General features: G+C 37.2%; 1 protein-coding gene across 1 annotated transcript; it reads left to right on the top strand.

The window, feature by feature from the left end:
• Nucleotides 1–254: 254 nt before the first annotated feature.
• LOC145121391 (uncharacterized) lies at nt 255–722 on the top strand. Its single transcript, XM_079057144.1, has one exon. It carries the CDS (start codon nt 255–257, stop codon nt 720–722), a length of 468 nt encoding a protein of 155 aa, XP_078913270.1.
• Nucleotides 723–13,145: the final 12,423 nt, after the last annotated feature.

Genomic DNA, 13,145 nt, shown 5'->3' with positions numbered 1-13,145 from the left:
GTAGGGCATTCCAGTTGACTACCAATGAGGCTCGAGCAACGCCAGATGTGGTTACCGGTATGTAATCTATTTAAATCTTTTATTTATTTATTTATTTATGCTTATGTTATATCTGATCTTGCTTAGGGACTTTCTTAGTCAATGGTTTAACTGCTCATGTTCTATTTGATTCGGGTGCCACCCGATCCTTTGTATCTCTTGCACTTAGCAAGAAGTTTAGTGATGCTCCCGGGGCTCTGGATTATCCGTTAGACATGGAGATCACCGACGATCTTTCTGTGAGTGCTTCGACGGTTCATCGTGGGTGTGTTCTAAACCTGCTCAGTGAGAGATATTCTAATGAATTGGTTCCGATTTCTCTGCGAGGGTCGAAGGTTATCATAGGGATGGACAGGTTAGGCCGCAATGGAGCAATGATCGACTGTGAGCACCAACTGGTTAGGGTTCGAACCCCTAATGGGGGAGAACTGGTTATTCGTGGAGAGGGGACTCCACGTGGACCGGCCCTTTGTTCAGCAGCAAGGATCATGAGATATCTTCAACATGGTTGTTCTGGGTTTTCGACTTATGTGGCAGATACTCGGATTGGGGGCACAACGACTTTGAGTGAGGTGCCCATCGTTCGGGATTTTCCTGACATATTTAATGAGGATTTACCTGGAGTGCCTCCCGAGAGGAATGTTGAGTTTCAGATTGATTTAGTTCCTGATGTGGCCCAATAGCCAAAGCACCATATCGGTTGGCACCGCCAGAGATGCGTCTACGCAACTTCAGGAACTGCTAGACGAGGGGTTTATTAGACCGAGCAGTTCACCATGGGGATCACCAATCCTGTTCGTGAAAAAGAAGGACGGTTCACACAGGATGTGCATTGACTACATGGAGTTCAATAAGTTAACGGTGAAGAACTTGTTGGGTTTTGTATACTACAACATCCTATGGTGCACATACAACCCTAAATGCTTTAGATTTATGTTTTCTCTAATTATACATGCAATATTGTTTCCAAAGCATTAAGCCTACAACTAGCATACAATTGACATAAACAACATAAAATGCTAGTTAGGAGTTTGCCTCTTTATGTAGCTTGTAGAACTTGTTGTATTTATCCTTTAAGAACTTAGCACCCCAAGTGTGATGCCTCAAACGGTTCACAACACACCTAGGACAAAGGAGAACTTGAGAGAGATGTTGCTAACTCCAAAATCGGCTCTAATGAATTCCAAGAACTCTAGTGTTGATTTTGGGTGCTAAGGGAGTCCTTTTATAGTGTGGCAAAGTCTAGGGTTACATCCATGCAACCCCTAATGCCCATGACCTTTCATATTACTTAGGCTCCATGGGTTAAACCTCCATGGACTATCCATGGACTACCATATTGGTTTAGCCCATCCTAAATAACAATTGGCCCACACTATAAGAATCATTGATTTACCAAATCAATCCCCATATATTTAATTAGTCTCTTTTGATCACATAATTAATTCCAAATTAATTCTTGATCAATACTAATTAAATAATATGATTTCATATTAATATATTAGAACTTATAACATATTAATAAATCATAAGTAACCTCTTCTCAAAAGTCCATCCTATCAAATTGTCGTGGTGATATGCAACCCAAAATGGACCATGCTACTCTCGGGTCAAGTACATACCAATTATAGTTATGGGCTTAGACATCTAATCTAATAGTCTCCCACTTGGATAAGTCTAATAAATATTATTTCAAGTATGACTCCACAACCCGACTAGCAATCGTAGCTCTTAAAAGCCGTTGTCAAACTCTTACCTAGTCAATGATGCGTCCATTAGATAATGGATCATATATTCCTGCATTCTACAAGATATCATATGGACTGAGACATGGATTATAATCATTCTCTCTGTCCATCTGTTGTTTCCCGATTTCCGATTTATGACGACCGACTAATGAACAAATCAAATCAGTCCAGGCTTGGCCAAGCGCTTAGGTTTGTCATCACTAAATCATCGAGGGCCCACATATATCGCTTTTATCCCTCTAAGGGTAAAAGGAATGGATAAACTTCGACTCAAATGCTTTCTTGTACTTACTCATCAAATCACACACAACGATATGTTTTATAACACCAAGTTACTGGTGCGTTTACATATGTTTATGTGCAACTGACTTGTAAATTACAACTCACGTGTCTTGGTTTCAAGAATATAAGATATTATCATCTCATTATCACTCGTGATAAAATCGATGAAGTCATACAAATTAGTGTGGGTTGAATCTAATACTCAAATCTTATTACAGGAGTACTCATGAATACTACACCAAACTTGTGATATGTCTAACACCTTTAGACAATCCTACAGACCCATTCATGACAGTCTTGCCTCAATACCTACTTCTAAAGTATGATCGACTGTGGATGGTTTGAATAACCTAGTTATTCGGGAAGTCAAAACATGCAAAGTGAAACACAAGAATAATAATAATCCTATATGGCCCCAAAACTTTTGAGTGTAAATAAAACACCTTTTATCTAATCGCCATATTGATTACTCATTATTCATTGTATAATGTTTTGAATAATCAACTTAATACTTGAATTAAAACAATAGTTATCCCATGCTCCAAGCATGCACACTATGTTTGCCTATGGTCCTTTCTTTGTGAAATAAATCAATTGAATTTCAATGATGCTCATTTCACAATTCCAAGTCCTTATGATAAATGTAAGAATACCAAATTCTTGCCATTTACTGAAATTTGTTAGATTCTAAACTTATATGCAATGATCATCTTCTAATGAATATGCACAAAAGTCACAAATACTTGGAAACAGACATTACAAAGTATTCCAATGGAGAGCAATTCCATGGAAACGAAGTTTCATATTCAAAGTACATTCCTTTGAACATCCTTCTTGTATTAAGTTTTCTAATCTTACACAGATTTGAAGAATAAACTATACTTATGGAAACATTTCCATATTCCTATTTTGACTATCACTTCTGAACAAGAGTTACCTCTTCTCAGAGTATGCCAACATGACCCTTCCAAAATTTACACTATACTTCCAACTGTCCATAAGCAACCAATCTTTGGTAAACCTCAGATTGTCCTTGACAATTGCTTAACCACTTTAGTTATATACGGTTCTATTCCTTTTTTCCCTCTTAATGCACTAGGCATTTGGAAAAATTAGAATATGCAATCGATCCTATACCCGAAACATATGGGACACAATTCATAATGTCTTACATAAAGACATGATCCTTGATCAGTCTTTTGCTATAATATTTCTATTTTCCATGTTCTCACAATTCGAACTATGAAGAGGGATGTCGTAATCATAATTGAATTTGAGAACGCAATTAACATTTCTATATATAGAATTTCCTTATGTCGAATCTTTTCAACATAACATTCATATATGTCCTTGACTAAATTTGATTAGAACTCAATCTAAGCTTTTAGAATTGAAATGAAGTATAAATTCCTCTCCCTTAATTATAGCAAAACAACTTTTCAAACTCTGCAACTTTTCAAATTGAAACTTTTGTTTTCTGTTATTAACATTGCTAACTTGCAACACTTACCATAATGATTATGCTCCCACTAGCATAACAATTATTTCTTTAATAGCATAAAACTTATGCTCCCACTAGCTTTGACATGTACCCAGAAATCAACTGGACTTCTAGAAATTGATACTTGTTGACTTTCTTACCAAAGTTTAGATTTCTGATACGAGATGCTTCGATAAGACTTTATCTAGGCTTCTCAAACTCATGCACCTTTCCTTAGATAGCTCACATGTGTGTCTAAACAATTTTACAACTTACAGCCACAAGTCTGAAATGTTTAGACCTTTTTCCATTTCTCACAATTCGAACTATGAAGAGGAATGCCGTAATCATAATCGACTTTGATAATGCAAATATCACAATTGCTATCTCCTTAAAATCTACTTAGTGAAAGCGTTTCCTCACAATCATTTTCATGAATTGGAGAGAAACCTTATGACACCTAGATTTTATGGTGTATGTGTTCCTATCCATGTGAATTTTGTCATAACCATAATCACAAGACAAGGTTAGTGACAAATCCAAACTCATCTGGACTGAACTTGTTCAATCTTAATTTCTTACCACCTGGCAGCACAAGTACATACCATTGCTTCCAGGTTGTCATGCAAACAATTGAGTACTCATAGAACTCACATGCATAGTCAACCAACTGGAATGGCACAAAAACAACAATATGTCAACACGATAGGTTATAAACCTCAAGTCGTGTCCTAGTGATTAACAATAGATTTACTCTTGATTAGTTCTTGAAACTATTCAAGATCCTTAAGACTCCCACTGACCTCTTGACATATAAGATTCACTTTGTCAAGGAACATTACTTGACAAACAAATATTTAAGAGTTAGTGCGGTTTCTTATTAAGACAAACACTTCACACAATTGGTCTTAGTTGGTCTTTGTCTTATCCAAAACATCACAACTTATCAATTTCAAATGTACAAGAGTAATAAACATTTTACTCTACATTTGATGAGTGTTATAAAACTTTCTTAAGACCATGTCACTCAAGTTACAATCTTGGAGTATGAATCTAAGACCTGATTTTGGAACGAAGTATGATTTATCTTCTTGATTTAACCATTTCAACAATTCATGATTCCTCTTCTTAGCCATACAAATGCACTAAGATGTCCTTAGAGGATCAATTGTGATATGGTTTCTTAATCACTAAGATAATCATAAAACACGATACTCAAGTACTCTCCCTTCTTCTCAGATTGGAGAAACTTTTATCTTTCTGCCTAATTTGATTCTTTTTATTCGTTCTGCCATACATTGAAACTTTTCCAATGATTCAGAATTACACTTAATCTTGTAGCATAACCATATTTACTAAACTTTAGTAAATCATAACGAATAGTCTTATCGTTCTTTGTGGTGGACCTGACCAGTGCACAACCAAGTGTACCTGATCCCCTAGTCCTTCACTTGACTCACATATACATGTGAACAAGGAATTAGTCTTAATTTCCCTAAGATGAAGTTCTCATTCATCACACAATCCAAGTTGCATGATTCCTAGTTTCTATCCAACTGAAACTTGGGTGAAGAGAATCTTTCATTATTTGGTAAATTATGACACTAGCACAAACGAAAGAATCAAATCCATTTTCCAATATTGCTATCAATGGAAACATATAAACAACAACTTTTACAAATGCCATTGTAAGGAAACTTAAAATAAAATAAAATCAAAATTTATCTGTTATTTACTAAAATTGCGGAAAACTTTTCCTTACAATGCAAATACATATGAAAACTATGTTGTTATCTATTCCTAAGCAATCTATCATAACTCTTAAGCAGCAACTCAAAATTCTGATCATCGAACCATGCGATCAAAATATATCTCTTCAGGATCATAATCAACTTAGTCTTCCTTTAAGTTTCCTTTCTTTTCTTTGATCCTACAAAACATCAAAATGTAATTACATTACATCATCTATTAAGAATCTCCAAATAGGAACTTAATAGAGTTAGATAATGGACTTACCTGAAGCAGAGTCAAACTTTTTGACTTTACCATCCTTACAATCTTTCAGGTAAATATGGAAGCTTCGCAACCAATGCCCCTTCTTTTGGCAACAAAAACATATGGACTCTTGGGAATGGTACATGGGACTATCTCAGACTTAGCCTTTCTCTTTACCATTTGGTCAAATGACTTGACCATGGCCGATCCCTTTCCATTGGGAAGAGAAAGCTTTTCTGTACTTCCAATGTTACCATTATCAATGTCTATGGAAGTTTGGGAAATAGATCTTCCAATCAAATGTTCATTACCAGTGCGCCAAATCATTGCTGATTCAACAGAAACAAGCAAATATGTTAGATCAATAAGGGTCATGTCGTGATCTCCCATATAGTAGTCCTTAAAGAACCCGCTATATGACTTAGGAAGTGATTGAAGAACCAAGTCAACAGCCTACTTCCTTGAAACAACGACACCCAACATTCTCAGCCTGTCAATGTGTGACTTCATCTCCTAGACTTGTGCACAAACATACCTTCCATCTTGGTGTTCGCTAGCCAATAGGGCTTGAGTGACCTTGAACTTTTACGGTCTTTGAACTTGTGGGTCGGGGAGGTGGAGGAAGTGAAGTTCCACTACAGCACGAATAAGGGATTAATCTTTCACCTTGATCGTCTTGTGGAATATCATCTTTATGATGAAATCTTTTTACAAAAGGATGAGGAAGACCATAGTTGTCAGAACTAGACATCTATAAGGGAGAAATTCAAGTTTAGTTGATTTAAGTCCTTAATATAACACCCAAATGAAATATTAAGGATAGGACCCAACACAATATTTTACAATTCGAAAGAGGGATGCCGTAATCCAATTGCAAAATATTTGAAGGTATGTAAATGACGATTTACCAATTTCCACCATGAAAAACGAAATTGATTATTAAGTTTTAAATGAATTGAAATTCCTAGATCCTTTAAGATTCATTGAATTTTTCAATGGCATGTTTAAATCTCGATTGTGCCCTTCAAGTTTGTGACTGGGATACCGCGGATCACAAACAAGGTGTGAATAACCATGAAAATTAGCTTGGTACTCTCGATGTCATTTATCACCTAATCAATGTGCCGGTTAACCACATACGCTCCATTGATCTATGACAAACATCGAGCTACCCTCTGCCACCCTTGTTAGTCCAATTTAGTGTGCCGGTTAGCCACACACGCTCCACTAACGACTTAACAAGGTGCAAAGTGCAATTTCATGGGTTAGCACCAAATTCACATTTTTCCTATGTAACTAAGATTGGGAATTTATAAGTGTTTAGTTACTTGGTATTTTCATTATACTTTTAATGAGAATGTCTTATCCTACCCGTTCGGCTAACGACCCTCCACCAGTCAAGGAAGCGGTGGGTGAGAGTGGACACCCATTAAACTGCCATTCTATAGGCAGTAACCTTATACCCCCCTTATAGACCGGATTCGTGAATGAGGCCTACTAACGGTAAGACTGACTTTAAACTTATACATATATAATTATTAAACTTTTAATTTTATATAGTATAAGGGTGTATTTTAAACTTGTAAAATACTAGGGTTTGGAACTAAAGTACTCATAAGGGTGACTTTACAAATTCCAAAACTTGAGGGCAAGTTTTGAACTATTCAAAAACTTTTGGTTTCTATAATTTATGAGTTTAATGCATTTTTAATGGAAAAACTTTTCATGTTCCATAACTTGAGGACAAGTTATGGAAGACTTTAAAACCATTTAAAAGAGAGACTTTTTATTTTCCATAACTTGAGGACAAGTTATGGAGTTCATAAAAGGCATTAAGATCAAATATTCTAACTAATAAAACTATCAAATAATTTTTCTATGATCTAGTTAAACTCATAAGTCAAGATAATTCATATCAACAATTTGCAAGAAATTAGCCTAATCATATAAACTAATACAAATCTTGAAATTTTGACAATTATCTTTTAATTGGATAAGCGTGATCACTACCATATCAACAAAATCAAATTTTATGAACTAAAACATTTTGTGGTAATGATCCTAATCCAAAACAGGCCAAAAACCTCGAATTTCTGCAACCAGAGCCTGCAAGTAGTCGAGTACATGAGCTGACTCGTCGAGTTGCTTTTGTTTCTGAGTGGACTCGGCGAGTCAGCCAGTGGACTCGGAGAGTCGATCAGTCAGATCAAAAAATTCGATTTTTTTCAACTTGGAAAACTAACAAGCATCAAGTATAACAGAAAACAATCCTAGGCTCTTATACCACTGTTGGGTTTTGTATACTACAACATCCTATGGTGCACATACAACCCTAAATGCTTTGGATCTATGTTTTCTCTAATTATACATGCAATATTGTTTCCAAAGCATTAAGCCTACAACTAGCATACAATTGACATAAACAACATAAAATGCTAGTTAGGAGTTTACCTCTTTATGTAGCTAGTAGAACTTGTTGTATTTGGCCTTTAAGAGCTTAACACCCCAAGTGTGATGCCTCAAACGGTTCACAACACACCTAGGACAAATGAGAACTTGAGAGAGATGTTGCTAGCTCCAAAATCGGCTCTAATGAATTCCAAGAACTCTAGTGTCGATTTTGGGTGCTAAGGGAGTCCTTTTATAGTGTGGCAAAGTCTAGGGTTACATCAATACCCTAATGCCCATGACCTTTCATATTACTTAGGCTGCATGGGTTAAACCTCCATGGACTATCCATGGACTACCATATTGGTTTAGCCCATCCTAAATAACAATTGGCCCACACTATAAGAATCATTGATTTACCAAATCAATCCCCATATATTTAATTAGTCTCTTTTGATCACATAATTAATTCCAAATTAATTCTTGATCAATACTAATTAAATAATATGATTTCATATTAATATATTAGAACTTACAATATATTAATAAATCATAAGTAACCTCTTCTCAAAAGTCCATCCTATAAAATTGTCGTAGTGATATGCAACCCGAAATGAACCATGCTACTCTCGGGTCAAGTACATACCAATTATAGTTATGGGCTTAGACATCTAATTCAACAGAACTGTTACCAACTTCTGAGGATCGATGATTTCTTTGACCAACTTTAGGGTGCATCTTGGTTTTCCAAGATTGATTTGCGATCAGATAACCATCAGATGAGGGTCAGAGACAAGGATGTGCAAAAAAACAACCCTCAGGACATGTTATGGTCCTTACGAGTTCGTGGTGATTCCTTTTGGGCTCACCAATGCACCAACGATGTTCATGGATCTTATGAACCGGGTATGCAGATCGATGCTTGATCGGTAAGTGATCGTGTTTATTGATGATATTCTGGTTTACTCCAAGACCAATGATCAGAACAAGGATCATTTTCAGGAAGTACTGGAGACTCTGAGGAGGGAGAGGTTGTATGACAAATTCTCCAAATGCGAGTTTTGGTTGCACAAGGTGTAATTCTTGGGACACATCGTCAACCAGAAGGGTATATTGGTCGATTCGGCCAAGATTGAGGCCGTGGTAAGATGAGATGTTCCGAGGACCCCATCGGAGATATAGAGTTTTCTATGCCTCGCGGGTTATTATCAGAGATTTATCCAGGATTTCTCCAAGATTGTTGTGCCTTTTACCTGCTTGACGAAGTAGAATGTGACTTTTCGATGGGTCCCGATCAACAGCTAGCTTTTAAGAAGTTGGGGCAGAGATTGTGTGAGGCCCCGATTCTCACTCTTTCCATGGACATGGATTCTTTTGTGGTTTATTGTGACACGTCTATCTCGGGATTGGGTGTTGTCATCATGCAAAGGGGCATGTGATTGCTTACGCTTCAAGGAAGCTAAAGCCTTATGAGGCGAACTACCCTACCCACGATTTGGAGCTAGGATATGTAGTTTTTACTTTCAAGATTTGGAGGCACTGTATGTATGGAGTTACGTGTACTATCTTCAAGGATCACAAGAGTATGAGATATTTGATGGATCAGTCGAATTTGAATATGAGGCAGTGGAGATGGCTGGATGTGGTAAAAGATTATGATTGTGGGACGGTTTAGGTTTTGACTACTGGTGGGGTGAGACAGATAGTGTTGGAAGAGGCTCATAAGTCGAAGTTTTCGATCCGTCCATGGGTTACAAAGACGTATAGGGATAGGAAGTTGAGCTATTGGTGACCCTGTATGAAGAGAGAGATATCTTGGTTTATGGAGCGGTTCTTGACTTTTCGGAAAGTCAATGCCAAACACCAGAGACCCCATGGAAAAATGCAGTCGTTACCCATTCCCATGTCGAAATGGGATGAGATCACTATGGACTTCATCACAAATTTGTCGAGGACGACACATGGGATTGACTTTATCTGGGTCATTGTTGATAGAGTGACCATGAGAGCACATTTCATTCCGATTGCCGAGAGTATATATGTCGAGAAACTGGCTGACGTTTACATTAGGGAGGCGGTGGTTCGACACGGAGTTCTTGTTTCAGTGGTTTCAGATCGAGAAGTTCGTTTTACCTCCAGGTTTTTGAGGAAGTTTCAAGAGGAGTTGGGTACTCAGCTACATTTTAGTACAACATACCACCCCCAGACCGATGGGCAGAGTGAGCGGACTATTCAAACACTCGAAGATATGCTCAGGGCGTGTGTGCTTGATTTTGGAAGGACCATGCCAGTATTGATCGAACACCTTTCGAGATTTTGTATGTGAGGAAGTGCAGGACCCTATTTTGTTGGGGCGAGGTCAGACATCGGGTCATAAGGAGTACTGAAGACCACAAGGATGATTCAACAGGTGCGTGACAGGTTGCGATTCACACAGAGTTGACATAAGAGTTATGCCGACCGACGTTATTTGGATCTTGAGTTTCAAGTGGGGGATTTAGTGCTTCTGAAGGTGACACCTTGGAAGGGTGTCATCTGATTTCGGAAGCGGGGAAAGCTAGGTCCTCGATTTGTTGATCCTTTCAGGATTATCGCCCAGGTGGGCAAGGTTGCATACCGTTTGGAGTTGCCTAACGAGCTCAGTCAGATACACAACACTTTCCATGTCTCTCAGTTACGGAAGTGTTTTGCTGATGATTCTATGGTGATTCCTTTGGATGACATTCAGGTCGACGAGCGCCTGAATTATGTAGAGAGACTGATTGTGATTCTCGATAGAAAGATAAAGTCTTTGCGCAACAAAGAGGTGAAACTTGTGAATGTGCAATGGCAGCACCGAACGGGTTCTTAGTGGACGTGGGAACCAGAGGAAGAGATGAGATAGCATTACCCCAAGTTATTTGCGGTGGTAGACTTCGAGGACGAAGTCTAATTCTAGTGGGGAAGAGTTGTAACATCCAGATCCCGAGGTACTTTACATTTTGCAAATTTAGCCTTTTGTTGGATCACCATGATGTGGCGGGGAGGCACCATGACATGGAATGTCAAGGTCAGCCCATGTAGTTCATTTAAGCCGCCACAGCGTAGCAGTTGGAAAATAAGAAAACCCTATTTTCTGGGTTTTTCTCCCTATTTAAAGGAATGAGGAGACTAAAGTTTGCTCATCCTCAGCCTCCATCAACCTCCATCAGACATGTGAAGCCCTAAATCTCTCTCTCTCTCTCTCTCTCTCTCTCTCTCCTCATTTTGTGACTTTGTTGGTGTTCTTAAAGCCTTGGAAGGAAGAAAGAAGAAGAAGTGAGATAAGATTCAACAAGCTAGTCCTCATCCTTTCTGTTAGCAATCTTCTAGACCCTTGTAAGTGTCCAAAACTCAATTTTTATCAAAATAGGTTGCTAGATCTTATGTTTTGTCCCTTAATCTTCATGTTTTGTAAGTTAGAATGATGGGATCTCATAAAGCTCGCAACTTTATAAATATATGGGACTTTTGGGTAATGATTATTGGTTTGGATCTGGTTTCTTGATGGGTTTTGAGCCATGAATGAGATTTTCCATAGAAAGACCCTTATTTGGCTCATTGTGGCTTCAATACATGCATTGGACATGCATGTCTATAAAGCACCATCTTTTATGTTGGTTTAGGTTTTAGAATTTGTTCTGGAAGTAAAGTTTGGAATTTATAGGATAAGCGCTTAATGGGAAAAATCTTGTCATAGTTAGCTCCTTTGAATCTAGGGTTTGAGATTTTGACCTTGTTGATGGTCTTATCGGGTAAAGTTGGAAATTTTATCCTTCTAGACCTTGTTTTCAGACCAGATTTGGAATTTGGAGCCTTTGGGATCGAAGAAAACAACTTAATCTATTAAGCTGTTGAAAACCCAGTGCCAATGGTGTTGCCATGGTCACTACAACGTGGCGGTGGGGAAAATCGCGACTGGCTGTTTCTAGAGGGCCACGACGTGGCCATGGTGGCTACGACGTGGCGGTTAACTAAAGTCAATGTTGACCGTTGACCTTTTACTTGAGCTAACTTTTGGTCAAGAACCTATTTTGGAGGAAGTGCTCAAGGTTTATTGGTATAACTGATTAGGTGGTGCGTAGCAACGATACTCTATCAGAGAGAACAGTTGCAGTAGAGCATATTCTGTGAGGTGAGTCTTCTCACCACACTAGTGGGTCGAACGCACCAATGTCGGCCCACTGATTCGTATGTATAGAATGTATATGGCTATGTGACTATTACTGATATGATTGTATGATATATGCATGGAATCGATTTGGACTCGAAGCCATTATGGACTCAGGGTTGCTACGGATCCGAGGGTTGATACGGACCCGACACATCTACTAGCTGTTACATGGGGTTGATACGGACCCGACACAACCACGTACTGTTATATATATATATATATATATATATATATATATATATATATATATATATATATATATATATATATATATATATATTGTATGTGGTATTTTGGCGAAGCTCACTAAGCTTTGTTCTTATAGTTATGTTTATGGTTTCAGGTACTTCCGGTACGAAAGGGAAGAGCCCAACTTTATGGCACAACAAATCTCCCCTCATGTTTTCGCATTTGTGATTATTTTTACTCTAATGTTTTGAACAATTTGTATCATGGTTGTTTTTTAGACTCATGGTGTATGGGATTGATGATTTTGAAAATGAAAAATTTTATCACTGTTTTTGGGACGTCACATAAAAATTAACGTACATTTGATATACAATTTACACAACTTAAAACATTATATAAAATAATCAATTAAAAGTAAATATAACCAATGATATAAAACTACGACGATTAATAAAACCAATACATTAACAATAGGTTTTGGTTTGATACTACAATTGATTTTTCATTTAAAAACAAATTATATCAAAATTTGTTATAAATTGTTATTTTAATTAAATAGTTATATTCTCGTGCAACGCGTACAAAAATATTATATTAATGTTAGGTTGGTGTTAGGTTAGATAATAAAAGAGTGAATTATGTATAGTGTTAGACGAGATAATAAAAGACCTAATTAAATAAAATATTAGATGAATGTTAGTTGGATGTTAGGTAAGATAATAAAACACCGGGTTAGGTATAATGTTAGGTGATATAATATATAAGTTCATTAGATTTTAGGTGAGTGTTAGGTGTGAGTTATGTAATATCATAAATAACAAAGTTATGTTGG

The sequence above is a fragment of the Lactuca virosa genome, chromosome 1, assembly GCF_052849685.1.
Source record: "Lactuca virosa cultivar CGN04683 chromosome 1, Lactuca_virosa_CGN04683_v6, whole genome shotgun sequence".
NCBI classification, from domain to species: Eukaryota; Viridiplantae; Streptophyta; class Magnoliopsida; order Asterales; family Asteraceae; genus Lactuca; species Lactuca virosa.
Note: the sequence above shows the minus strand (reverse complement) of the source record. Positions and strands in the feature narration are given on the sequence as shown.